Genomic DNA, 23,962 nt, shown 5'->3' on the forward strand with positions numbered 1-23,962 from the left:
GCTACAGATACCTCCTTCTTGTCTTACCTCTTTCTTTCAGTCTTTGTTCTGTGTTATTCTACATTTTCCAAGAATGGACACTGAGATGCACAATAGATCTGGTCTTATTAACAAATCCTGCTGTCAGTCAACTGTTGTTTCCCCACACACAGAGTAGAGACACACATATGCACATCAATATCTCAGATACCGGTACTTTTTTTTTTTCATGCCGTAGACATTTGTCTGCAGACAGTTTGGCTCCAGTTACCTGCTGAGGGAATGTATGTTTCACATGAATTTATATGACAGACGAGCCATAGCTTAAAATGTTGGTTTTGTGTGTGTGTGCGTGTGTGCGTGCACATGTGTGCGTGTTTTGTCTTCCCTTTGAACGAAGCCGCTGGCTGAAGTGGCAGGTGAGAGCATGTGGGCCTATCAGGGTGGAACCCTTCCCGCCAAGAGAAAAGATGCACAGCCAAGTTTTCTTTGAAGTTGTTCTGCAGTTGGCAGTTATTCAGTATTAACCACTTTGCATCCTTTTCGCCTGTACCCCAGATGTTTGCGGCTTGGTTTGCAGCCTTTGGCCTACCTGTGGCGCCGAGACCAAGAGTCCCTGCTCTCTGAGATGATCTCATCTGATCTGCATGCTATTCTCATCAAAGTTGCAGCCTTTGGTGAGTTTTGTGTGTCGCTCTGTGTCTTAGCGAGTTTGCTAAAAGTTTAAAAGTGACCCTGTACTGATCCTGATTTTGCTCCTTTAATTAAATTCTTGTCAAGATGCTGATTGGGTTTTCTTTGGTATGGGATTCAAAAAGACTGAATTTGGATAAGTGAGGGATAGGATGAGGTAACCACATAAGTAACCCGAGAGAAAAAGAGAGACAAGCCGAGTAATGCCCCAATCATTAATCTCTGGCTTAGCCGTGATGTTGAGACTTGTGCCAGCGGCAAACGTATTGAAGCAGAGAACAATATGAAAAGATAAGAAGCACAGAGGGAGGAGGTGCGAGGCAAGTACGTGGTGGTGTTGGGAGGGTGGGGGTGGCAGTTGAGGAATAATCACTGGTGATTACCCTGCACATTAATGCAACCTGTCAATAAGCGACGCATATCCCCATTGTGTGTGAGAAACGCGGCTTTCTCTGCTTATGCATAGCTCAGAACACATGGTCCGTGAAGCGAAGATTAAAATCTGGTATCTCTCATTCACGTATTTCAACTGCTTCAGCACTGAAAGAGGTTAATGCTGTGTCGCCTGCTTTCTAGCTGCCTGTTTTGGAGCCTGAGGACAGAAAGATCAGATTACTGAATAACAGGAGAGACTTGCAGGGGAAAAAAAAAAAAGTTTTCTTTTTCTTTTCACTGATACATAATGTTAAGATCTCTACCTGTTTCTACTTGACATGCAGCCGGATCCTCTCGGTGCCCGTGATAAATGATAATTATCGCTACAAATGGTTCTTTTTACTCTCAAACTACTCATGGAGATAGATCATCATGTAGACACTGTTTATGTGCTGTTAAGTGGTTGTTGTCACCTTTGGAAGCAATCAGTCGAAAAGGGGTCCCCGCCTGACTGATGACCCACAGAGAGGAGTTGAGGACATTCTGCGTGTCTTTCAACACTTCTCAAATAACCTTTTGGAGAATGCACTTGTCAAGTCATTTGTCTTTGGAACTTTATGTTCTGAAATCATTTGTCATTTTTTTAATGGCTTTGATAAAGGACATTTTGGATATAATTAACATGACTTGTCAGTTGCCCATCAATGGAGAGATGATGTCGCCGCTTATTTTTCTTATTTCACTGAAATAATAAATTTTACTCAATGTATCTGTTTTTTTATTTTTAATCCATGCAGGAAAAAGATGAAATATGTTGAAAAAATGTATTCTATTATAACAATTCTTGTTCTAATAGGAGGAACATGCACTTGTGGGATGAACATCAGAACTGTTTATATGGGTTAGGTATATGTAAAGTTGTGTCTGTCAAAGCCAGACAGCTTGTGGCTCATAATTTGAGCTTCTTCTACCACTGGTTGCTAAAAATGAGATGTCTGATTGGCACCTGTCGTGCAGAGAGACCTCAAGATGAAGTCCCATATTTTAACAGTCTGAGACCAGACTCCAAGACGATGCCGACGGCTCCCACAGAGCAGCATTTTTTCAGAGGCTACCTGCAGAATTTAGGAGGGGAGAAGATGGATGGCTTGCCACCATGCGGAAGGAGTGTCACACTGTTTTGGCTGTGTATGCTTTTTTTCCACATGGCACTGACACCCCTGTTTATTTCATGACAAGATTTTCATATTGCCAATATCTCTTGTCTACTTCAATCATCCAATCCTTAAAAAAAACAGATCATCTGGAAACTTTTTCATGGGCACAACCCACATATGCAGCTTGGCTGCTCATCCCACAGATGTGCATTTAAAATAGAAATGCATAGAGTTATGGGAATAGAAGATTTTCAATAAATATGAACGCTTATGTAGACTAGGTTAATATCTACATGTGCTTTGAGATTTGCTCTTCCATAAATAACCAGCTGTCACTGCCTGTGGTCTTTTTTTTTTCCCATCAGATGTACATCTGTAGTTCCCACACTTTTTTGTGACCTTGATTTATGTCCCTTCTGACTTCTTTTGCGATGTCTATATTATGTGTATTGATGTCACAATCATGATACATGGTGCAGTCCTAGAAATAAACGGGGTTTGTCACTGATGAAGATACAAAGACAAATCCCTTTACCTTTTATGCAGTTTATTAACCTTGTAATCCAACAAAGTTCATGTTTGTATTCATTATTAATTGAGCTATCATGATGCCAAATTACCTTTCTGAAAATAATACCCATGTCAAGAAAGCACCCTGCCTTGGAGACCTCAGTCACCCTCTAACCCCATCAAGCTTTCTACTCTAAACAAAACTTTGTCTAAAAGCAAATTCTCAACATTTTTTGGAAGATTATAATTAGAAAGGAAAACCACCTCGGGTCTCTTTGAGTGTGTATCTTGGCCTCCCACTGTAGGTGTTTGTGTGAGTATGAGTGCATCTGTGTTTTGGCTACAGGTAAAAAGAAAAGATCTTATCAGGCCTGACTTCTCACCTGTCCCAAGGCAGTGGTAATTAGAAAGGAGAGAATTGAATAGGGGTGCGAGTGCCTGAGGCGTTTTAGGCAGCACTCATATAATTGCAGCTTTGGTGGGAGCAGGTCTGAGCAGCGAGGTGTGCTGTTTAGGGGAGATTGGGTGACAGAAGGGCGTACCTGCCGGCTTCTGCTGTTTGTGTGTGTCTGTTTTTGTGCGCAAAAGAGAGCAAGGGAAAGAGATTTAAAGGGATTTACTTGTGCAGACTCCGAGAGGAGTAAAAAACAACTTTCACAGGGTAAAGGTTAAGTCTGCGTCTGAAAAGCCAACCAACCACAAGAGCTTGTGACATATCATGGTCAAATAAAGTGCTGGACGCTTGCTTTTTTTTTTTTTTTTTTTTTCTTCATTAGTGGATCTATCCCTTTCGTTCCTTCTTTTAAAAAAGTTGTTTTACTTGGTGGCAAATCCCTGTGGTAAAAGACAGCTGTCCAAAAAGCAGGTTGATCCTCCCAGTGAATTCTCTGAAAGTGTTCATTTGTGTGCTTATGGTTGCTCGAAACCACATAAGAGAGAAAAGAAGATTTTAGTCTTTGAAGATTTCAAATTGCACATAGTGAAGTGAGTTCAACTACCTGAGTTTAAGCCTGTGAATGTCAGGGGGGGAAAAAATCTTCTAATTAGCCCAAAAGCTTTTTCTCTCAGAGGGGAATGTGCATTTTTTTTGTTGGGGAAACTGTCTCCTTATAATGCAATATCTCTTGAGCTAAGCTGGGTAATTGGCAATTCTAAAAGGTAGCATTAAAAATTCATGTAATTACTTAATTGATTGATTAGTGCAGGTGGGTATCAGGGCGCAGGTTCAGCGGTTAATTGGTCCTCAGCTCCAGAGGTAATTGGCATGTGTGAAACCAGCGTCTACCTGCTGCAAAACCTTTTTATCTCTGCGTGATCTTTTACCCTTCACACCGACACTGGCTTTGTGCTGTGAAGAAGGAAATTGATGTCACATATTTGCTTCCACTGATCACCTCAACATTTAGGGAATATATATCCATATTTTAATTTAATGTATGCTTAAAGTGATTTAATTAAATTCAAGCAAGATTGGAAGTTCAGAGAGCATGCTTTTCCCTTTTTTTTTCTTTTTAATTAGAATACGATGTTATGGACGTGAGGGTCACAATGAAAGCAAACTTGTGTATTTAAATACATTATATAAAAGATATGATAATATTACTCTATTTTGCAAAGATACAATTTGTCACGAGAAATATCACGTCGAGCATAACAAACTGAGGACATTCTTGCATAAGGCCAGTACTAATAACCACTACGCCTCTCTTTCGCCCGTTCTAAAGCACCCTATGACATTTTAGGCACTGCAAGTCAACAAGTGCCTACACATTGTCACCACTCCACATATGCTCATGATTTATTTTCCTTGCCTTTTCAATCATTCCCTATTTATTTCTGCTCAAAATGCACTCATTGGTACACTTACTGTATTTGCTCTGCGAAGGTCATCCACAGACATTTTCCACTGTGAACGAACTGCACCAGAGTTCTCTTGCACTTGTACGTAGATGTACGTATTCAAGTGGACTAGAGTACGCATGTTGGGTCGGTACCAGAGTATGTGAACTTTTACACCTGCTCAAATGAAGTGGATGATGTGGGAAGTGACATGAAGCAGACAAAACAGCACTGGTGTTAAACTGTCATATATTTCTGCTCAGACTGAATGTGAATATGTGATTGTGAGTGCATGTGATAAGTGGCCCTGCCCTCACCTGTACTTTAGGATGGTTGGATGGAATTTCCACGGGTTCATTTTGGACGGTTTAGAAGTACCTCCAATTTCTTCTCTTTGATTTGTTGGACTGAATAGATTTCATCTTGATCGTGATTGCTACACAATTCATGCCGCCTATTATTCTGCTCACAGACACAGAATTTCAGATAAGAGCCTGACAAATTTCACGTACAACCTTAATCTTATCATCCTTTGTACTGTTGCCACTTCCCTCCCCTTCTTTCTTCGCTTTAGTTCTGTATTCTTCCGTCTGTCTCACAAAGATTAGGTGATAGTGAACAGCTATTGTTTTGGCGGGGGTCTTTGAGTGCGCTGTTTAAAGGCTGATGCAGCTCACCTACTAGGGATGAGATGCTTATTTCATCCATTTAAAGGCTAAAATGTTACACATCATGAATCCAATTTTCTCTGCCTTTTCTCTCTGAAGGCGGGGATTAAAGCCGAGCTGTCAGCCGGCACGCCAGATCTTCAGACAACCCGCGGATGTCTGCGATACTGCGCTCAGCTCAGCTCAGACAGTATCAAGAATCTCCCAGCTTTTTAATTTGGCATTAGGCTCAGTAAGCAAAACCACAACTTGTTTCAATTAAAAAGGTAACTAGCTGCTGCGGGTTTTCAGGCATCAACTTCTCCAGGGTGGGAAAAGTCAGTCATCATCATTCGAAAATAATTAGTGCAAAATTATACTCTGGAAATTTCAAATTGACTTGTCAAAATGTAGAAATATGATTACAGTTCACTGGAAACTGTTTACTTTGTTTTTGGTTGTAGAATTGACTTTGTAAGTGAAATTTGAAGCACCAGCAGAGGGGAGGCTTGCCTCTTTCCATAGGTCTAGTTTATAATACTGTGAATATCTTCTGTTTTTATTTGAAGGTTTTTTTGGGGTTTTTTTAATGATCCTTCACACCTCAGGATAAAAACTAAACTGGATTGTTGAAGTGGCTCTCGGTTTCCTGGTAAACTTTTTCTTTCTCCTTAATTTCCACCCCCTAAATGTCGACAGTGTTTTTAAAAAATGCTCCCGCTCATTACTGGACTCCCTGGTTTTAAAGTTCACTGAATTTAATTGGAGTTTTATAGGATAATACGAGGTAAAAAGCCCTTTTAAAGGAGAGCCATTCTTCTCAGTCTCTCTTAGGGAAGCTCCTCTCTCTCCAAAGTGCGGTCTTGCTGTCTCTGGCGGCAGACTAATGGCAGCTTCTACCGGGCTTATTTGGGTTTAATGTGGCATAATGAGGTTAGGTAATTGGGTTTAGGTCAAGTTGTAAAACAGGTTCAGAGGAGACAGAGATGTGAAGATCATGTAAATGAGCGGCGTTACATCGCTGAAGGCTCACACTGGTGGCTACTCAAAAGTCTTGGCAAAGCATGAGTTGTACAAGTGGAAGCTCATTTCACCGATCCTCATTTCCAAAACGGTTTGAGTAACCTTAAGTCGGCAAGGAACATCAATTAGGAAAACACTCGTACAAGTGCTAAGTGGTCTTTGGAGAGATGCCTCCACAGTAATGCCATCTTCGTATCATTTTATCACTCACTTCTGTCTCCTCAGGTTTCCGTCATCCCCTTCCTTCCTTGTAAATATCAAATCATGTATCATATATTATTTAGGAGCAGGGAAGTTAATGAACATATTAAAAAATGTGGCATCCCTTCAGCAATTTGGAGCCAATTATTAAAATTTGTTAAAAGGCATGACTAATTAAAGAGGATATTTAAATTGGATTGAATTTTAATGCTTTTTTTTTTCTCTCTCTCTCTCCCCTTATTACCTTTGTGGCGGGGTTAAGATGAGAGGATGTTGAGATTAGATATTCTCACACTAATTAAGACCAAAGATCCCCTGGGAAGAGAATAAGGGCCTGTTCATTCTCTCTCTTTCACTCCACATGCAGTACTCCCTCCTCTCCTCCCTTTCTCCCTCCCACTGAGGTGGCCCTCCCTCCACCCCCCATAGCACCGGACCACCGGGGCCTGGAGGAGAGGCACAGCTGGGATTAAGATGAACCGGGGATGGGATGCGACGTCCTTCTTTCACATCTCTTCTCCCTTCCATCTCGTCTCCCATCCGTTGCTCCCCATGGGGGCCCATGGATGACACATTAACCTTTGAGGTTGTCAGGCCATGAAAGAAGAGAGATTCTCACATTACGATTAACTTTGTTCCTTTAATTAAACACATGAACGTGCCGATGAGGAAGACCATGTGATGTCTCGGAATAGAGGAGCTATATTGGATTCCAGAGAAATTATTAAGACAATTCAGCAACTTTTTTCTTATTGCGATGGCATCACTGTCACAACTATGCATCAATCTGTATAGGTCATTAGTTCCATGTTAATGGATATGTCAATCAATTAGGAGGCTGGCGTGTTAACAGCAAATAGAGAATATCTAAGACTAAGACTGCTCGGCCAATGACCCAAGCACTTCTGAAATGTATATAAAGAGGCGAATGATCTGATATAATGTTTGCTTAATTCTGGTCAATGTGAATTTAACTTGTGAAAAAACTGCATGCCAAGGTACTGTTTCTGCTCTATATCAATAAGGATTGTGATTTTTTTGGCTGTGTTTTGTCTGGTACCATATTGTACGAGTTACAGGAAATAAGTCTGAAAAAGTGGGGTTGTGGTTTTTTTTTGGTACATCATGGTGTTATTCTGAGTTCTGCATCACAACATTGTGTTTTGTGAAACAATAGAAGCATGCTGGATGTGCGTTGTGGACATCTGACTGAGTCATATGTCAAGTGTGTGCATTTAACACTGACTTAGGCCTCGTTTACATGGTGTTTTCAATTGAAAACGGAAAACGTTCATTGCGTTTAGGGTGTGATTTCACACGACAACAAAGCGCCGAACCACTGAAAATACAAATTTTGCATTGCAGAGACATAGACGTGCTAATGGAGAAACAAGCGGAACCAGAGCAACAATAACTGGCATGAAACCATCATTAGCTGGAGATCTTTTAAAGAAACAGGCTGAAGAAGACACTAGAGATTATATCTAAAACTGTATGTGACCAGGAAATATCTGAAAAGTTGTGAGTGTGCTTTAAGTTACACTTTCCCATTACTAGTATTTCAAAATGTTATTTACTAAAAGATTTAGTCTGCAAAACCATTTTCCACAAGTAATATTATCGTTGGGATTGTCTTGCGTTCGGACTATAACTGTAATTGAAATTCTAATCTTCCAAAACAACAAAGGGGAAATGTCGACTCGCATTAAAATGAAACCCTGCCTAATTCAGAATAAGTGCATGCGTGCATCTTGGACAGCAATTTGTGTTTGATCCATAACTTCTCACTGACTCCTTGCGGGCTGGTCAGGGGCAACCAATGTGTGCCAGTGCTCAAGTCTGGTCTCAAGTATAGCGGCAACAGCATATAAGGGTCGGAATTTCCAAAAATATAGCATTTTACATTCATGTCCTGTTATGTTTTTTATTGTTCTATTCTTTGTAGAAAGCACCTGGTGCTCAAGTCTTTGTTTTATTGTCGGAGCAGTGAAGAATGTGTAGTCGGAAAACACAGGCTGCACTTTCTTTCGCGAAAGGAGTGACAGGGTCAGATGTAGTTCAGCACGGTGCCCTCGGGAATACGCACCCAGAGGGTAAAATCAGACCTCTCTAAGTGGTAAAATCCTCCACTGCTTGATAAAGCAAATAAAATGGTCAATTTCTCTTAATTTGCACATAATCCCTAAACTATATTTAGTAATCATTTGTTGAAATGTAGATTAAGATCACCTCGTAAGGTTTATTTTATGGACCTAGTTTGTTGGTTAAAATAGCTTGTTTTGGGGTTTTGAACTTGACTTTTAAGTGTGTGGCACCACTGGGTGTGCATGCATACAAAGCTCTCCACCAGCCTTCTCTTCCAAGTCTTCTTTTCTCTCCCATGCCTATGAGTCACTTCCATGCATGATTTCAGGGGAAGGGGAGGGAAAAGGCAAATAAACAAGATCTCTTTCCAGAGTTTATGTTCTCAAAGGGAACTAGATGGGGGGTGGCTGGCAAGGAGGTGGGGGGGGTGGAGGGAGGGGGTTGTCTGTGGCCAGCAATTGAAAACTGTTGCCCTTACCCGGAGAGATCTGTGTACACTACTTGCAAAGTCAAACAAATAGATCCAGGGTGCCGGTTTACGTGCGTGTTTGTACGACTGCCCGTAAACCTCCCTGCCTGTCATCTTCAATCACTGTTCTCTGTTCCTCATCAGACCTTTTTCTTTCTCTTTGTCTCTCTTTCTCTATGCTTTTGTCTGTGTGCAATGTTTTTTATGTGTGTTTTTGTCTTCTTCTCTTGTGCTTTCTTCATGCCAGGCTTGGATCCAGAGAAGCACTTAGGAAAATCTCTGGCTGACATGGAGCCCTATTTGAAACAGGTCCTACACTCCGCCACCCCGACCACTCATAAATTTATTACTTTTAGACATTCATTTAATTGTGTTCTTAGTTACTGGTGATTACAAAGCCATTGAAAGGAGTCATCTGAGGTTAACATTTATTATTACAGTAAAACATACTGTCTTCACCTTTTGTTTCACTGTGACTGTATCCTCAACGCTTTGCCTTCCGTGATTTACTGTGAGAAAATGCTCCAGTCACCCAGTGCATTCTTGGACAATTACTTGTTTTACCACTGTGCTGCAATTGGTTTGGATAGTTTCTCTGAAGCAGGGGAAAAGTTTTAACCCTTTCCATGCAGTGGGTGTAACACCATCAGAAATCAAATTTTGTTATTAAAAAATTAACTTGTGACATTTATTTGTAAAGCTATGAAGGCTTTAATTAAATTTTGTTCAAGTTTATGTATATAGCACCAAATACAGCACAATCGTTTTCTAGGTGCTTTTTACTTTTGCTTTTTTAAGAGACCCAACTCATCCACATGAGCAAGCAACTGTGGAAAGGAAGGACTCTCTCAAGCAGGAATAAATCTTTGCAGAACCAGGCTCAAAGTTCCGAGGATTTATATTTGCTCTCTTTTGCAAGTACATTTTAGAGGATGAATCGATGAAATTGAATGTAAAGTGGCAGGAAAGACAATATAACTACTTTTTTTTTCCAGTTAATACATATTTAAACAAGTTCTTGTGTTTCCACTAAGTAGCTCTCCCAGAAATACGGAGTCCATATTTGTGGAGAAGGGGGTGAATATGAAACGTTCACTCTGGATTGCCCTCTCTTCAAAAAGAACATAGTCATGTGAGTATTACAGCATGTTTGTCTAAAAACAGATTTGCACTCTTTAGTATTTGGACGCCAATCTTGTATATCCCCCCCCCCCCCCCCCCGACAGTGTTAGATGTATGCTCATGAAGTGTTTTGTGCATTTGTGCAGCGATGCAGCAGAGACAGTGATTCACTCGGCAGATGCCTTTGCTCCAGTTGGCTACCTGCGCTTCACCGAAATGCACACGGAGAACAAAGACAGCTCGAGTCAAACTTCGATAAGTGTAAGTTGTTCCGCAAATCAGATCAATGCTTGTTCGGGGCTCAATCGATCTTTTTAACAGGCAAAAGTTGAGTTGCTTTTGGGTTGATTAGATTAAAACTGCTCTCCAGGGCGAAACAAATGCAAGAACAAACCCCTTCGGTGTCTGATAACTTTGTTGCGGAGAGGAGAAACACGGCACTGCGGGGCAGGGTTCAGATCAACCTCCAGAGGGCTTCTCTCTCTCTGTCTCTTTTCCACTCTCTTTGCTCTTGGTCTTTCCCTCCATCCCTTGCTCTCTTTCCTCTAGCCCCACATGGCCTACTTTGACGTCTGCAATATTCACTGCAGCCCGAAACTAGGCCCAGCTTAATAAACATGTCTGCTCACATTAAGGCGCTTTGCATTCAGGTAGCAGGATGCAAGCAAGGGTTGCAGGGAGGGAGTGGGAATTGGCTTTTGGTAATGCAGAAGCTGAATGGTGCGGAGTGGCAAACATTTGGCTTCCCCTGCTAGAACGGACAACTTTACGAAACTTAAAATATTGTCCATAATAAAAAGAAAATCAGTGTACAGGAAGTGTACTTTGTATATGGCTGGAGTAGTTGCAGTGAGTTATGAGTGCAGGGGTTGCACCGAGGGATTAACACGTCTCCGGGGGAGAGTGTGATTTGCACGTGTGCTTCTTTGCACATCACACAAGGATTTACACATGTGCTTTTGGTGTTCGTTTATGTTCAAGCAAGTGTGCGTTCCTATTTGTAGCCCCGTGTATGTAGATCTTCATGTGGGATGGCGGATGGGGCATTTATGGACACAAAACATACCCCCATCCCACAACCTTTGTGACCCTGCAGCCACACTGCCATATTACACACACACACACACACACACACGCACACACACACACACACACACACACACACACACACACACACACACACACACACACACACACACACACACACACACACACACGCACACGCGCGCGCCCTCTCATAGCCCTTTAGCCCCCCCCAGGTTGCTCGGGGAAGAGCAGGGAGATCCACGGCCTGCAAGAGGAGAAAGAGGAGGGGAGGAGGAGGAGGAAGAGGGGGGGGGGGGCAACCAGGGGAGAACCTGCCCTAGTTGAGCCTTCTGAAGCTCTTCTCGTCAGGGTGACAGATCTGCGGTGACACCAGCACTAGAGGAAACTGCACCGAGCTCAGGGGGTGGGGAAGGACCACCATCATTTGCCCTCCGTTAATGCTAGTCAAGCTATTTTTCATGCTGGCCAGGAGAGAGGGGCTGAAGTATAATTAATTTGATTATCATATGGCCTAATGCAGTTGACAGCAGATGAGGGGGGGGGGGGGGGGTGAATGAGTGTTGGGCAGAGTGAGGGAGGGCGTTGATGAAATATGAAATATGTATTTAAATGTGTGACACCCCAGCAGGATTTGGCAGGTAATATGTACGCCTTAGAGAATGGTAATGATTTGTTATTTAAAGAAGTAAGAGAGTGTGGAGGCAAAGTATAAGTAAACATATGAGGAAAATAAAAAACGGGTGAAATCCAGAGCATGTCTCACCCACCCAGTCACGAGATTTGACTGACAGCCGCCTTGATTGAATCTACAGTATCAGAAAACACCACTCCCTACTTGCCCCAACTACGAATATGTTAGCATGTTGTTTCATATTCATTCACCTTGAAGTTATGTGCGTCTGGGTCCTTGTCATGAAAGACTGACACACGCAGCCCACTTTGTGGGGTATTTGAAAAGGTTGGCTAATTATACAGCATTTTGTCTGTCTTTGCAAAACACTCTGTGCTCTTTGGTGGGCATTTGGCCTGATGTATTCCCTGTGGTGCTTTATTGCAGGATGTGGTGGCGGGAGCTTTGCCCCATGGTAGTTGTCCTTGCCAGAGCGCCATTGACAAGATGACTGAGGAGGTGGAATATGCTGATCAAGCTGAAGACAACCAGCACAAATTTACATCAAATTGTGACCTTAGTTGTCAGTGGGGCCATGGTGAGATTCATTTATTGTGAGACGCGCACGTGCTGACACGCATGCTTGAGTGTGTATTTATGTCTGCGTGTCAGATGATATCTTTCCGTGGCGTGCGCTTCCTGGATCTGTGTCACACGGCCAGCATCATGATGTTAGTGTTTTTGAATGATTGTTTGACAAGAGCTGTCGTATTTGGCGCTGCATTTGTGACAATCTCTGAATTAATTTCTCCTCTTATGTCTTTGCCCGGATTATCTCCTCAATAGCACGTCGGATGGTCATGCCTGATTATAATAGAGAAAAAAGTACAACCAACATAATTTATAGCTTAAAAATTCTTGAATAAGAATTTCTTTCATATACAGACGACAGAAAGCACTTTTTTTTTTTTTTTTAAACCTTAATGTGTGAGCCATTTTTCTTCTTTTTGGCATCTCGCCCAGTAGACTTTCCTCCATCCTGCTCATCAAGAAGCTCCAGGGGCTATCAGTGGATTTCTGGCATCAATGGCCTTCGGAGCGAAGACACTGGGATCCAGGGTCAGACTGTGGCAGCTTTCAAACAGCTGCAAAGTAAGGAAGGGTGTAAAAAGGAGACAGAGAATACACACTTTTATTAAGGACATGCTTTTAAACACCCTATAACAATACAGCCAAATGAACTGACCTTTAAAAAAAAAAAAATGTTTTCTTCAATCAAGTGAAAACTATTATGTGATGCATAATTTCTTTTTTCCAGGGGTGATTTATGTTGCTCAGTAAATCTTACTGTATTGCGTTCCTCACTTTACTCCTGTAAACACAATGAGGGGGAAAACTTCTATGTCCCGTGGGGGTCTTTGTTTCTCCTTGTTGTGTTAGCTAACCAGACATGAGAAGAAATATCAGAATTGGGAGAAGTTGTTTCTTGCTCAGAAGTGCTTGTCAGCACAGCAGGCAGTCCATGTGTGTCAAAGACTCTGTCCGTCACTGGGAAGGGGAAAGAGAGCTTGCCACCAATCAAGGACAAGCACTTCAAATTAAGCCAAGCCGAGTCTTTTTAACACAAATATACACACACTGTAGAGGCATGTTGGGTGGGTTATCACTTTTTTTTTTTTTTTGCCCTGCAGAAGTTTAAAAGTGCACGCATTTACAGTGTATCGCTGTCTTTTTTTCACTTTTGCTCTTTTTTTTTTTCTTTTTTTTTGATGGAGATAGTAGAGCGAAAGATGAAAAGCATATTTAATGTTTATCGTGGTGCTTGGCTGAACAGCCTTCACAGTGCCGAGACAATATTAAACAAGTTAATATTTAATGAACAACCTCTTTGTATGGGGGCGAAGTAGTCTGAGACGCTGGTGTTGGCAAAGGAAAAACAAACTTGAAGCTCCTTCAAATGATTGTGGGGAGAAAGGCTTTGCTTTGAGCCCCTGAGCTTGCCTTCGCATCCAACGTCTCACACTTGCGTACACACGGCATGTGACTGCACTTTTACAGAAAGGGACCACCATTACCACTTTAAAGCAATAGATTTCAATGTCAGATAAAAAAAAAAGTTCTGATCTAAATACACCTTTTAAATTCAGTGGCGATGGCATTCAAATGAATGTCTGAGCAGTTGACTGGCTGTTTGATAAGTAAAGAAGCGGTGCTGCAACTCTGGTGGCTCATCTTGGTCTCAGTCGGCTCCTGAATGCGGGCTTGAAAACAAATTACTGGATGTAAACTTTGTTTGACTACTGTCTTCTGAGGCACTCATTGATTTAAAAAAAAAAAAAAAAATCCTTCACAATTCAGACTTTATTGCTTGAAAATCTTTATATTCAGTAAAATGTCCTCCCTGTAATCACATTTCCACATCTTGTACAATATTGAGGACTAATAAAAAACAATACATTGTAACAATATTAACAATATAAAAAAAAAATGAGAAGAAGTAAAAATCTAGTTTAATTGTAGATGTAACCAAAAAAGTGTTTTAATCGTAAAATAAATAAAAAAAGCCCTAATAAGGAAATACTGTCACTTGACTTAAAAGAATGTCGCAGTTATTCAAATTCTGTGTCTTTAAGTTTAACGTATCCATTAGGAGTGGGAGGAAGGCAAACACTGTTTAGTTTGCAATGATATGTGTGTGTGTGTGTATATATATATGTGTGTGTGTGTGTGTTGAACACTGTCAACAGTTGGACATGAAATCCTGAACGGCCGCCTAGTTAAAAGCACATGTGCAAGTGGTACTCATTTTTGTCCACAAACCTGCCTTAATTTGTCTGCATGAATAAAACAAATTCATATTTTATTCAGAACACGCTGTGCTCTCAACCTGTAGCAAATATGTGCACTTTAGCTCGAATGAGCTGACTTGGTGTTGCCGTCATTTGTGATGTCTGTGATGTCCACGTCTGCAGCTGAGCTGGACAGCCGAGGATGGACGATGAAGAACATCATCCTGGTTCATCTGTATGTGAGGAACATGGAGGACTTTGTTCCACTCAATACAGTCTATAAAAAGCACTTTGACATGAACCCACCAGCCAGGTAAACATGCAGACTTTCAAACGCTCTCTCGGAAAACATTAACTGTCATTCGTGAACGGAACAAATTACATATGGACCGGCGGTTTTGTAGAGGTTAGTAAAGGGAAGTTGTGACTAGAAGTTCCCTTGTATGAATCTTACTGCCAATAGGTCTCCACTGTGGGTCCTTGAACAAGCCCCCGAAGTAATAGTAATAGTACTAAATCAAACATGGGATCACGTGATCCACAGAAATATGTAATTTTACAATTACAAGTACAATTCTTTTTCTTTTTTTTTCTTAATCTTATTTATTAATTTTTGGAAAGCGTACAAAATGTAGTGCTTACAGATAAATTGAATAAATACAATGTAGCGCCCCACATATTTTACTCCAACAGAGCCCCATCCCTGCAACAGTGTTACAGCTCCATTCATATACAAATAATTACAAATACAAAAAAATTTATTTGACTTGACAAAACTCTGAAAATATTTGTAATATTTAAAAAAAAATCTCTCTCTCTATATATAGATATAGATATAGATATAGATATAGATATAGATATAGATATGGCTGAATTTTGAAGTAAATAGGTTTATACTTAAAACTACAAAATTGACATTGTATAATTTTTATGTTATTGATTATTTCACTGAGGATTGTGTGTACTGTTAAAATAAGCAGATGGCATCCAATTGACCATGAAATTAAGTAAATCCTAGTTTACTTTGACTTGAATACTTTCTAAATCTACACTTTCAGTTGTAATCGAGTACAATTCAGTCAGTAATTTTCCTCCTTGTCTTCAAGCTTGCATTGCCTCTCAGCTTTTCATATTAAGCTTAATGAGTTATGTTTTTAATATTATGCCTTTTATAGCAGATTTCCCCCTCAATTTCATGCAGGGTGTGCGTCCAGGCGGCTCTACCTGCTGCTCAGCTGCTGCAGATGGACTGCCTGCTCCACGACTGGACGGAGCCCCCCGAGGAGGGCCGGTTCCACCAGAGACAGGCCCTGCATGTTCAGAGCCTGTCCCACTGGGCCCCAGCCAACATCGGCCCCTACAGCCAGGCCCTCAGGGTAAGACTCCAGAACCCAGCGCTGACAATCGCATCTGGTGGCAAGTACAGAGGAAAGTGTATGCTTAAGTATCGCTAATGTTTGATGTCAATCTTCTACTATAATCCTGAAGCATCTTTAGAACTATTCATGTGAAGTTTACGGGGTAAAACCTCAAAATATTGAGCACGTTTTAGCAGCCTGAATTAATTTAGCATCTTCAGCTATTTATTTAGTTTTGTCTTTTATTTTCTACACGAAACCTTTCAGTGTTACTTTTAAGAAAATTAGACACCATGATCATTTCATATATTTGTAGTTATTTTCTTTGTATTGAAATCACATTATCTTCTTGTTTGTAACTGATAAAACCAAAAGGTAAATAGTATAATATTTTTCCAAATCTGGCCAAGCCACTTTAAGTAGATGATTAATAGATTAATGAGGGATAATGGAGGATTACCCCACTGAATGATAGACCTTGCTGATGATTCCTGCTTCACTTTCACACGGTGGCTGTGATGTCTGAGATTCCCAGCGGTTCCTGATCTTTGGGTCTTTTCTGTCTGTGTTTATAAATAGACGCATGTGTGCAGATGCATGTGATTGTCGGTCTCCATGATAGTTTGTTCTCATTACTGCTTTTGTGCACACATGCAAGGACGCATCCCTTTCACAGAGAGCAGTGTGTGCCCACTTTTGCGCTTGTTTGTAAAGCTACGACTCAAACATCTTTCATATTGTTTCAAACCTAAAAAGAATGTGGAATTCAAAGGCAGAGCAGAGGAAGTGTGGGCCGCGGTTGCACGGTTGGCTTGGTGTTGTGTTTACCCAGTGTGTATTATATAGGATTACACTTGTCAAGGTACTGTCAACAAGGATAGTGTCCATCTCCTCCACACTGTCCTTGATCCTGCAGCCAAATCCGACTATGAGTGAGAACATGTGTGGATTAGCCATTTGTTCGGAGCTTGACGGCATATCTCAGCAGTGTGTCACCGAAGTTCAGTCGGAATTCCTGAGATGCAACCTACAGAGTCAGGTTTGCCCTTAACGTGCCAGCAGTGTTTGATTCCCTCAATGGAGTCTCATTGAGACATGAAATTGTAGTCAGCTGTAGGCCTGTGCTGTTGCCTCTGGAAAACAATCTAATCTCTCATCCCTCTAATGATCGTTCATATTCGGAGCAATCTGAGGAAACAATGAGAGGAGTTCGCTCGTTCTTACGACCCCTGCGTGGTCTCCCAGTGTGTCTTCTCCTCCTCCGTGCCACAATGACTTAATTTGATCAAAAATGTATTAACAGCTCTTCAGTACCGAGAGAGAGTTTTACATATTGATACAATTAGCCCCTTGCTGTGAGTGAGCAGGCAGCCCCACCCCTCCTCTCACCAGTACCATTGACGCCACGTAATGATGATTTTCCTTGGTGACTGTTACTGTGTGACACCATGGCGACAGGGCTTCTGCAACAAGAGAGATGAACCCCCCCCCAAAAAAAAAAAACCTGTTGTCTGGGCCCAAATAACCTGCAGCCCTTCACCTCCTGTTGCGGTGGAAAGGAAATAAGCCCTTTTAATATAATGCATGACTAAATTTATTTTTGATCTGAACTTTGCCCAGAGGGTGCATTCAGGTGCTGAGGTGTTGTTATTCCTTGTGATGATGCCTTTGTATAAACAATTCGGTTGAACTTTCATCCAGAAACAGAATCCTTTTGATGAATTTTGGTTTATTCTTCCCTGGATCAAAGCTGACAAAGCAAAGGAATGCTTATCTTTTTAAATGAATCCTTGTGTGCGTAACATTTCTCAGTTAGAAATAAGTAGAGGCACTTTACTACTCACTGTATAATCAAAGTAACTAATTACTTGGGAAAGAAGCTTTTGCATTACTTTGGTCACCTAAGTAAGGCTGTACTGATGAGCGATCACTAGTGATCACTGTATTACTCGTGTGTGTGCGTGTGTGTGTGTGTGTGTGCGTGTGTGTGTGTGTGCGTGTGTGTGAAAATATTGATATTTTATTAATGTATACTTGTATATATGTGTACACCACAACAAAGAAAAATAACATTTTAAATCTAGATTTAAGCATTTTTAAGGCACTATTTTATTAATGCAGCCCACTCAAGATCAAATTGGGCAGTATGTGGTAACTGAACTAGCATATGATTGACACTTCTGCTGTAACCCAACAAAATGTGGAAAAAGTGACATACTCTGAATTCTTCCAGATGCACTGTAATTAACTAGTAATCAGTTTCGAGCACACTAATGCCAAAAGTAGCGGCGTTATAGTAAAGCTTGATTCCAAGTGCTACAAACTGATCAATGTCCAGTTTATTCTTTGGTTTGAAAGAAAGCACATGGCTGCTGACAGAGCGGCACCATGGCCCTGTAGGACCAAAACCACAATAGGTCTCCATGTTGAGAGCTGGTGCTGGTGGCGGTATGGAGGACCGGCATTGCAGATTGGCATGTGATGGATGCTGGACCTTCAAACTCCATCCATCTCTTCATCCGTCTGCTTGGCTTGTCATGTCTCAGCTTCAGTTCTCGGAAATGGCAAGCTGACTGAATGCCGTCTTGCACTGGCAAGCTGACAGATTCAGATCGGACTTGATTTAAAGAATTAGTTAACCTTTATAATGTCAAAGCAGGGGGCCTCTTGGTGTATTGTATGTTGATATATAACATGGCGTCAGTTTAGATGAAAGCCCGAAGCCATAAAGATGAAACAAGTAATTTCTTCCGTGTTTTGTTTTGACACGGTTTCATATTGTTGTGTACCTGATTGACACATGTATAGAGGTTGCAGTCACTGTAATGTGCATTGTTCTACAATGCTATCAAATCATTCGTGAGGGTAATATGAAAGTTCTTGTCAGTAATTGTTTTGTTTTGCTGCCTTATTTATCAGAGATCTAATGCCAATTTAGCTGTCATTTGTTTTAAAAAGCATTTGCATAATCTAATTAAGATATAAGAAATGTCACTCTCTTATTACAGCTGTCAATTTATCAGAAGCAAAACATGTTCCCAGACATCTGTTTTTGTGAAATATCAAAATAGATTCTCTCATTCCAACAAAAGCATGCAGTAATGGCATGCTTTTAGAAGAAATAAAAGTTATTGCTGCTTTTTAGAAAAAGCTTTTAAACAATTCAGCTGTATTAGGATAATAGCATGAAAAGAATGGCATTAGTCGTTGCTTTTTTTTAACCAGTGTGATGCTCCTTAAATGTATATAGAACCGAATTTATACTAATAACAAACAGGGGTTGGGGGGGATGGGGTCTCAAACTGCCAGATTATTCTCTTCTTTAAAAAGAAAAAATAATAATGTTGCCTGTTGGTTCGCATTCCCATTGGAGCTGCATTTATCGTTGCAAACACAATAGTCAAAGCAGGGTTGAATAGAAAGACTTATCAGCTCAATGGTTGTTAAACATCTCCTCTTTCTTGTTAAGGTAAGTGGCTCACCCCTGGGATATTTGCTGTGAAATTATACTCACTGATCAGATTCTGCAGGGTGTGTTTGGGGAGTTGACTGCTCTAGCCTCAGGTTGCTGGTGAGCACCAACCCCTTTGCCTCATTCCCCTAACTGTGAGTGACAGTCAATATTGTGCAAGATTGTCTTGCCACAGCCAGTGATAGGATTTGCATTGGATTTTGAAAATTGTCAAAGTGGACATGTAAAGCAAAGTGGGTTTGACATTGACAATTAACGTTGAAGAGAGAAGTGAAGTCGTGTGGTGGGTGTTATGTAATTTGAAGACGGTTTTCAAACCGGGTCTAAATATCTAAACTTGGTGACGCATTTTCCGTCCACACATGACTCTGAGGTCAGTCCACAAAAGGTGGATCTGAGAGAGAAACGACAAGCATAATTGACCGAGATATGCCACACACCAAATGGGAAATAAGATTTCCAAAATAAAACAATCACAGACAAATAGAATAGAATAATTTACCTATTTTAAATAAATACAAACAGGAAGTTTTTACTCTAAATGCAAGTGCAATTTAAAACCTAGTCATAAATAGCAACATTTAAGGTAAGCGCTATATTTTTATGGTATGTTCTCTCTCTGAATGTTTCACTGCTGCAAAAGAGCAAACATGCAAAATTCAGCAGCACCTCCCCACCGCGCCACATCAAATACACCCCACCTCCCCAAACTTCCTCAGCCTACATCTCGAGACTACATCCACCTCAATTACCACAGAAGAGTAATTAGCCAAAAAGCACTGTGTGTGCATGCATCTGCGTTCAGGGAGGTATTCATGCAGCACGAACAGATTAATTAGGACATTTAACTTCATTTTTAATACAACAAAATTAATCCCATAAAATATGAGGGATCTCGGAGGAGGTGCCTGTCAGCATCTGACGCCTCTCCCCTGTTTGCCATAATCTATTAAAACCTTGCTTTTATCTCACCTCTCCCCTGTCATACTTTATGGATTTTTTCATAAACATGGCCCATACTTCATAAATGTCTCAATTTTCTAGTCTATTAACATTACTTCAAAAGCACTTGATAAAAGAGGAGGGCATGCGTGAAATAATGCACCAATAATACGAAACGCTGGAGGCTAAAACAGTAGGGGCGGCTCTCCAGCATGCACGCTCTGACAATGCAAGGGATGTTATCAACTTTAATAAAAGAACAAATGATCACTTCCAACTAAGGAGGTGGGGAGATGAGCCCAGGAGGAAGGGGTGGGGCCAGGAGGGGAACAGTTGTCGAGTAATTGAGTCGATGAAAAATGAGGTCTTGAAGGCTCACGGTTAGAGCAGCCGTGAGATTGAAGGCTACTCAAAGCTGCTGTGTTTTTAAGGTTGTGTACTAACTCGCTCCTAGTTGCAGCAGGGGATGTTAACACAGATTTGTTTTCTCTTTTTATTTCCGGAAAGGCACAGGCAGAATTGCCTGGCTGTCTCCTTTCCCCAAGTGCCTGGATTGTGTGCAGTGGGTTGAACCTTTTGTCTGGAGAGAGTCAGAAAGGTTTTGACTGACAGTCACGCCTCAACCTTTGGATCCTTTCCCCAGCAAGCACTGATTCAGTTCCTGTCTCAGCGAATCACCCAAGTCTGTCTCTGTAGACTCTCCTCATCCCAGCCAAACACCAGGGTCAACTGTCTTTACTTGAACCGGACACACACGGAAACCCACTGATCAAACCCAGTAAGACCCGAACACGGTGGCATGTCGGCTGTATGCCCCGAGGCCAGCTCTTACAAGGACACACACACACACACACACACACACACACACACACACACACACACACACACACACACACACACACACACACACACACACACACACACACACACACACACACACACACACACACACACACACACACACACACCTGTGTGCTCTGGATGTGTGACAAAAGTAAACTGGTTTATTCATTGAAAAGATCTTCAGTGAGTCGCTTGAATACCTTCATGTCTGAAAGCAATCAAAATGCACTTTATGATATGCAGAATAATGCATGCAAAGGCTTGACAAAACCAGCAATTTCTTTATGAATACCATCCCAAATCATCAACATGGTCACACTTGTGTATTTTTCAAATTTTTATATGTTTGCTTGTATACAAACGGCATGTTTTGAAAGGAGAACACGAGTTTCTTCCCCCTTCTCTCATACAAAGCCACATCCCAGGATATATATCTGCTCTGACACATGGTCATACCTTCGTCTTGGGACAGTGCTGGAGCTACTGGACGGGGGAGGGGCGCGCGTGCCTTCAAATACGTACACATATATGCGAGGGGTCAGATGAAGCTACCTTTTTAATCTGATGAGGGGGCAGTTTTATGGGAAGTGGTAGACGGCAGCATGGGTAATTATGTCCCTTCAGACCCTATCGTCCCAAGCCCCTGTCCCCCTTTTTCCCTCCCGCTGTGACCGCGTGGAGGCTGACCCGCCGTGGCAGCAGTCATTTTCACAAGGCAGCGCATACTTTACTACATCGTCCTGTGCCGCTGCAGTAGCAGCACCACGTGGGCACAGGCTGGTATCAGCTTGTACCAGGCGAGGACAGCGGAAGGACTGGATCTGTCAGAGTGCATCGGCTCTCATGCGGTGGAGTTTGCCGGCACCGTGCCTCTGCCTCGGCCCCTGCCACACTCCCACTCATTAATGGGCCCGGGCCCTGACAACTGATCCTAATTGCCTTTGAACAGCTCTTCATGTATTATTGGTGCCTGACTGCCTTGGTTCATGTCAACAAGCCATGGGAAGCAGGGACAGGATATCCACAGCTCTTTGTCTTTCACGCACATGCACAGGGCGCAGAGGCAAAAGTGTGGCGATACACATATAAGTATTTGAACGTTGTATGTTTTTGTATACACAATTAGATATGTACCTGTGTCTACTTGTCTTCACACCTGTGTACCGTGAGGTTTCTCAAGAGAACAAAGCAGTCACTGGTGTTTCTATTGAAAGAACACAATGTGCAAGAGTCAGTCGCCTTTGCAGTTTTACAAATAACAGCTACACTGTGTCAAAACAACTACTATATGAGATGTGTGCTTTATATGTGGGTTGCATGAGGACATTAGATTTTATGTAAATTAATGGCATCAGGTATCATGGCCGTGTGGTTTTTATATTCGATAAATGGTAGACTCTGCTTTTTAATTTGAGCGAGTCACATGCTAAATGAGTGTTTGTGTGTGTGCGTGCGTGTTGGTGCATCCTTGTTTGCTTCTCACTTTGTCACTGTTGATGAGCTGCGGAAGGGTGAATGGTTCAGAGACATCAAGAAGGCATCTGAAAAGCGTCATGTAAAGATCCCACCACAGCAGACATCTGCCAAGACACTTGCGCTATTACAATTGCAATCACAAACACTCAGTCAAAACACATCAATTATTTGTAGTCCCATGTGTGAATTATTACCCCATATCCAACTATTTACTTCCCATTTCACCCCTCTATTTGAATACAGCAAAAAGGAGAGGTGGGATGGCTCGGCTTTTTATTTGCGGAATGAAATAACTGAATACCAAATGCATAGATAAAAAGCATAGCGGCGTGTCCTGTCCACTTCCATCACTGTCTGCGAGGGGAGAGACGTATGACCATCCCATTACTATGGTAACTAGCCACTATATTCAGAGCTGCCCGGGTGTGTTTCTTCCCCCTGCAGTGACGAGAGGGCATAGCTGACAGGGCCTACACACACTCACGCACACAGCAGACACACACAAGCACACAGATAGGGAGGGTCTGGAAGAGGTTTGTTGTGAAATCTACACGTGTGGCAAATATAGACAGAACAATACAGGAGCCGACACCCACACGGGCTCGTGCAGTGACACACAGACACTAATGGGGAACAGCATCAGGAAATGTAACCCCCAACCCTGTCAACATTTTACTGTTACCCAGAATATTTTTTTTTTTTTACCAAAAACAATAGGCATGGGAATGTCTGAGAAATCCTGCAGGAAGTGAATTTCATTACATTTCTGAAAATAGTTGTCTATATTTTAAGATTGCTTTGTTAGCACGGCATATATGTAGCAGCCACAGTGAAGTGAACCAGGGAAAATTGAACTGCTCAAGTTCACCTGCAGTGCACGTGAACTTGAATTGATCAAGGCAATTTAGAAATGAGAACTGAGCAGAAAATGTAAACCGTACACTGGTGTTTCATTTGTTCCTCATTGCTTTAACTTCTGTGCTTCCACAAGTTGCACACATTCAAAACAAACGATACAATAACAGTTGTCAAATTATGTTGCCATCAATGCATTACTTTGATATGAATGCTCATTAAATGTAGAGGGTCCAGTTTCTTTCTCTCATTTCCTCATGATCACTTTATGTTTTTAAAGTTTATTCATTTCTTACACTATGGATTTATTGTATAAGGGAATACTCTATTTAGTGCAGGTAATGTAATGAAACTAAAATACCAAGGTTACTCAGCATATTATGAACTGCACAATATTGTCTACAGATCAGCATTTATTGAATTGAATTTGCAGCAAATGTAGTACCATTTGCTTTTTTCAGTTCATTTTA

General features: G+C 41.5%; 1 protein-coding gene across 1 annotated transcript in view; it reads left to right on the forward strand.

Moving 5' to 3' along the window:
* dph6 (diphthamine biosynthesis 6) overlaps positions 1–23,962 on the forward strand; it is a gene marked incomplete at its 5' end in the record, with an annotated part of 61,033 nt that overhangs the window by 17,337 nt on the left and 19,734 nt on the right. Inside the window, 8 exons of the mRNA XM_080513378.1 lie at positions 538–656; positions 9,226–9,287; positions 10,016–10,110; positions 10,247–10,361; positions 12,205–12,355; positions 12,784–12,909; positions 14,730–14,859; positions 15,748–15,922. Coding sequence (XP_080369504.1) covers positions 538–656; positions 9,226–9,287; positions 10,016–10,110; positions 10,247–10,361; positions 12,205–12,355; positions 12,784–12,909; positions 14,730–14,859; positions 15,748–15,922 — 973 coding nt within the window. The remainder of the gene's footprint in view (positions 1–537; positions 657–9,225; positions 9,288–10,015; positions 10,111–10,246; positions 10,362–12,204; positions 12,356–12,783; positions 12,910–14,729; positions 14,860–15,747; positions 15,923–23,962) is intronic.

The sequence above is a fragment of the Blennius ocellaris genome (genome assembly GCF_963422515.1).
Source record: "Blennius ocellaris genome assembly, chromosome: 17".
Classification (NCBI taxonomy): domain Eukaryota; kingdom Metazoa; phylum Chordata; class Actinopteri; order Blenniiformes; family Blenniidae; genus Blennius; species Blennius ocellaris.